General features: G+C 35.6%; 2 protein-coding genes across 3 annotated transcripts in view; one reads left to right on the top strand and one right to left on the bottom strand.

Moving 5' to 3' along the window:
• LOC138014272 (uncharacterized) overlaps positions 1-5,000 on the bottom strand; it is a 48,919-nt gene that overhangs the window by 27,521 nt on the left and 16,398 nt on the right. The gene's annotated exons all lie outside the window — the stretch shown is intronic.
• The window catches only part of LOC138014266 (uncharacterized), a 17,602-nt gene that overhangs the window by 5,041 nt on the left and 7,561 nt on the right, over positions 1-5,000 (top strand). For both annotated transcript variants that reach the window (XM_068861304.1, XM_068861305.1), the window contains 9 exons: positions 56-141; positions 275-542; positions 1,451-1,648; positions 2,402-2,693; positions 3,859-3,918; positions 4,256-4,288; positions 4,413-4,445; positions 4,570-4,602; positions 4,727-4,759. In XM_068861304.1, coding sequence (XP_068717405.1) covers positions 56-141; positions 275-542; positions 1,451-1,648; positions 2,402-2,693; positions 3,859-3,918; positions 4,256-4,288; positions 4,413-4,445; positions 4,570-4,602; positions 4,727-4,759 — 1,036 coding nt within the window. The remainder of the gene's footprint in view (positions 1-55; positions 142-274; positions 543-1,450; positions 1,649-2,401; positions 2,694-3,858; positions 3,919-4,255; positions 4,289-4,412; positions 4,446-4,569; positions 4,603-4,726; positions 4,760-5,000) is intronic.

The raw sequence follows: 5,000 nt of genomic DNA, 5'->3' as shown, positions 1-5,000 counted from the left end.
AATTTGTGTGATGTTTTACACCTCATTAGAAGTTTAGGGTTTCCTCTTATTTTAGGCTGGTAAAGACACTGTCCAGTCCTCTGGGTATCCAAGGAGCCCACCAGTCATTAGTGCCAATTTTGCTTGTGCTAATGATAAAAGGTAATTTGGTTGTCATTTTGTCATTTTCCCCACAATCTACAAATATCGCAATCAGACTTGCCAGATTCAACGCTTAATCGGATTGTACATTATATTCCCTTTCTGCAGACTTGATGATTTCTCTTTTTTTCAGGATTTTTTCTCGTAAGGCTATCCTCCTGTTCGAAAGGCCTAACCCACAGCACCCCAGCCAGGTCATGGCAATCAAAAAGGCTGAACTGGATCTGGCTGCCAAAAAAGCAAGCACTGGGTTCATGGAAGCCCTGTGCATTATAAAAAAGTTCCTTGACCCCTCCTCCATGGACGAAAGGACTTTAATTTCAAATGAAATTGAGAAGATGTTTCCTGGGCGCATTCGAAGCCCGGAAATATATTCAAAGTTGATGTGGTTCACATGTGAGGTTAGAAGACTGTTTTAAATTAGTAAAATAGGTTGATTGTAAAACATAGTGCAATAGAGCTCTTTGTTCACAAGAGAGTGCTCACCAGTTGCATGCTTATATAGGTATAACTCTTAATATTAGTCTGATTATAAACCTTCAAAAAAATTTTATCACAAATTGTTTTAGTTATGAACTGTTAATGTACATGTACACCTCTGGTGTACTATTGTAACAACATTTGTAACATTGCTGTATGCTAGCGCGTGCTCTGATTGGCTATTTTTTTATGAAAAAGAAATGGATGGTGCATAGAGATGGTTCATGCTGACCTAATTGTTGGTGAAATTTCTTGCCAGCAAATGTTTTTTCTCACAATTTTTTACCAGTAAAACTTAAATTTAGCTGTTACTATTAAATGGCTAGTAAAAACTCAACATTTGAGTTAGGGTTTCTCGATGAAGATTTAGAAAACGTGTCTGAAATAAATATTTTTGAAAAACAAGTCATCATATTTATAGTCAGCACCCGCACGGTTAAGAGAATTTGCAATTTGATCAGTGCAGAAAAAGCAACTTTTCAGTGTGAAAAATGTCTTGCTACATTATGTATGTTATAAAAGCAATGGACAATTTCTAGGTTGCATCCATCCAATTGGGGATGCAGTTGGATGGTTGGGAGAGCACTTTGGGTGGCTACGCCTGGAGCATCTCTTACGCTACCCTCGTGCTCTCCCAACTATACGCGTGCATCTCCAATTGGATAGACGGACGCTAGACATTGTCCATTCCTTAATTTAAATGAAGTTGCCATTTGATTTTGCTCTGATTTAGATTGTTCTAAAGTTTTTTTTTTCATAACATCAAATTCTACAGGACTTATAGTATACATGTGTCTTTTCTTTCTGTGTGTGTTAATTTCTGCATTAGGTGATGAAAGTGGCTGGCATGGAGGAGGATGTCCCAGATATTTGGGAATATTTTGAGTCCAAAATTGCCCCATTTATCGTGAGGCTTTTCAGTGGGGTGCAGGACTCCAGTTCTGCTTTGCAGCAATCAGCATGCTGCATCCCAAAATCGGTTTGGGAAATTTTAAAAGACCTTAAGCAACCGCTTTCAAAAAAGGAGGTATTTATAACTAGTTATGATGTAAACTGATTTAGAGATTTATATAATTATTACATTAATTTAGGAGAGTTGACTTATTAATAATAACAAAGGTTTGAACAGATAGTTACAAGATCCCATTTCAGTATGAAATAACTCTCTTTGCATTGCATATTATTGGCCTGTTCCCATTGCTTTGGGGATTCTCTCTCTTCTGTGTTACGTTTGGTTGGCTTTTCCCTCACGTCTCAGCTTCCACCAAAACATGAAGGGAAATGGTAGTATATTTAACCAAAAGTATCTAAAGCAGAGATGCACAAAATTCAGACATTTTACTTTGATTCTGAGATTAGAAATTTTGTAGGTTTACCTCTGGCCTTAAATCACACCAATGGTTGGGTTCAAAACCCCCTTAAAGTGCTACTGTGATCAAATTTTCATCCTTTACAATTTTACAGATATCATGGTGAATTACACTGAAGAATGAAAATAGCGTATTTGGTTTTCAAAGTTTTATTTGTATTAGTTTCAAAGACATTAAAACTTCAAAAATTGGTAACATGCAAATTAGGGGAGTGAAGACATCATAAACTTGACTAACCCTAATTAAGCAATTCTTGCTTCTTATGTATAGAAGGAGAAGAAGTTACAGGTGATTAGAAATTTTAGTCTAGTTGCAAAAATGCCATTATTACTTTAAATCTTCCAAACTTAATAAATAATTACTTAAAATGTGTCTGTTTCCATGGGCCAAGTTTCCTTGTTTTGTTTCAGGCTGCCACAGCTTTTAAAACCACCAATGTCAGTGGAAAGAGTTGCTTGGCCATTGCACATGATGTGGCAGTAACCTTTTTAAAGCAAAAAATCGAAGGGCAATATATTTTAAAGGAGTTAAAGAAACTGCCGAATGCAACCAAGGGCAGACTACATTTCCTAAGCCCCGATTCTGAGGTCAGCTATTTTAAAATTTCAAAAGGAAAAGATGTTTTTGGCAAAAGTGTCTTTAGACACTGTGTCAGTATCCCCTTGGATGATGTACCTGGGGAACTGCTCCGTCTAGTCCAAGGTAATTATAAAATTATATTACTGGTCCTGGTACTGGTCCTTTCTCGGCATGGGATGTATTGCCTCAATGAATCATAGGTTTTGATTTTTAAATTTTTTTAATCAATATATATAATATGAATAAAGTAATGCAAAAATACCATAAGAAATATTATTAGAAATGCCACTGTTGATTGAATGGTTGGGAGCTGGAGGCTGGAGATGACCTTAAGCTTGCTTTGATTTTCAAATGACTGTTGAAAAAAAAAACCAAACCAAAGCAGTAACTCCGACCAATCACAACAGGAACAAATAGCGCCATGAACCAATCACAATTCCTAAGCAATTACCTGTACCTCGCTCGACGCATGAGAAAAATCATGCATACAAGGTGTGATTGGTTTTGGCTTTGCTCTTCATTGGTTGAAAATCTGGTGCGAGTCCTTTAAGCCAATCACTAAACATAGCGATTGCAAAGACATAATTACTTTCAACAGTCGTCTGAAAACTGCTCTAACCTTTCATTAATTGGTGTTGTTTCAATTAGAGTAGTTCAGCTAGTCAGGACGTACTTGTAAAGCATTACATATGATTTATACAATACTTTTTAGTTGTATACCGTGAAATATCCCATGAGTGACTTGATTTTTCTTAGTAAACACATGAGCCTTTAGGCAAGTGTGTATATACAAAGCAAAATTAAGTCACACGTAGGATATTCACTGTATACCACAAGAAAGTTTTGCATAACTAATTTATCCCATGCCACTCATTGCATTAGCACAAAACGAAAATCTTCAATGCTTAAAACAGCAAATAAATTAAGTTAAAAAAATGTTCAACCGAATGGCAACGTTTCTTGAAAGTACATAATTTTGATTTAAAAAAATTTATAATCTATAAACAGGTACTGCTCATTAAATGTATAGAAGCCTTTGTACAGTATGTTACAAGGAAGGCCAGGATTTACTTGTGGAATACTACCCATTGCATACCGCGGAATATGCAACAAGTTTCTAGCTTGCTGATTGGCTGTATTATCTATGACATGGGATAAAAATATTACATACCATGAAAGTGTCACCATCTGCATTTTAAGAAATTTGATCACACAAATGGTCTTGATGGTAGCAGACATTTTGTTTTAGTTCTGCTGATCTTTTTTTCAACATTTGAATTGATTTCAGTCATAAATGAGACCCCCTTATCTAGCCCCTCAACTGCAGAAGTCAGCAGGAATAGAAATGGTAAATTGACAAACTAATCAAAAACAGTATACATCTTGTGAATATTGTTGCTAGTTAATAAAACCACTTGTTAATACCTTTTAATTGCATTTGTATCTTTGGCTGATCTTTTTTTATGCATAACTGTTATATTGACACTCACTTCATCTTATTTGCATGTTTTGTTTGCTTTTTTAATAAAACAAGATAGCGTTCAGATACACAATGTTGCTGGTTGGTAACCTGGTTGTCAATGCCTTTAGTCTGTAGCCAATTCTCTCTGAGGTTGCTTTTTCTCATAATAATAATTCTTGTCATCTAGAAACTCATTGCATTTTGTGTGTGTTTTGATTTTTAGAAGAGGATAGCATTCAGATACACAATGTTGCTGGTTGGTAACGTGGTTGTCAATGCCTTTAGTCTGTAGCCAATTCTCTCTGAGGTTGCTTTTTCTCATAATAATAATTCTTGTCATCTAGAAACTCATTGCATTTTGTGTGTGTTTTGATTTTTAGAAGAGGATAGCATTCAGATACACAATGTTGCTGGTTGGTAACCTGGTTGTCAATGCCTTTAGTCTGTAGCCAATTCTCTCTGAGGTTGCTTTTTCTCATAATAATAATTCTTGTCATCTAGAAACTCATTGCATTTTGTGTGTGTTTTGATTTTTAGAAGAGGATAGCATTCAGATACACAATGTTGCTGGTTGGTAACCTGGTTGTCAATGCCTTTAGTCTGTAGCCAATTCTCTCTGAGGTTGCTTTTTTTCATAATAATAATTCTTGTCATCTTGACACTCATTGCATTTTGTGTGTGTTTTGATTTTTAGGAGAGGATAGCATTCAGATACACAATGTTGCTGGTTGGTAACCTGGTTGTTAATGCCTTTAGTTTGCAGTTGGTTTAGTATTTCCTGGTTTGTTTGTAACTCAGGGTTAAGTGTTAGCTTATATGCACATTTAGGATTGTTTTCTTGCTTATTCTGCCACACCTACTACATTCAGTGTGTTTACTTTTGAAAAAAGGTAATGTTCTGCTATACGTATCTTGTTTATGACGCCATCAATTTAACTGCTGTCGTGAATTTACGCTGAATTTTCCCT

Source organism: Montipora capricornis, chromosome 8 (assembly GCF_036669925.1).
Source record: "Montipora capricornis isolate CH-2021 chromosome 8, ASM3666992v2, whole genome shotgun sequence".
NCBI classification, from domain to species: domain Eukaryota; kingdom Metazoa; phylum Cnidaria; class Anthozoa; order Scleractinia; family Acroporidae; genus Montipora; species Montipora capricornis.
Note: the sequence above shows the minus strand (reverse complement) of the source record. Positions and strands in the feature narration are given on the sequence as shown.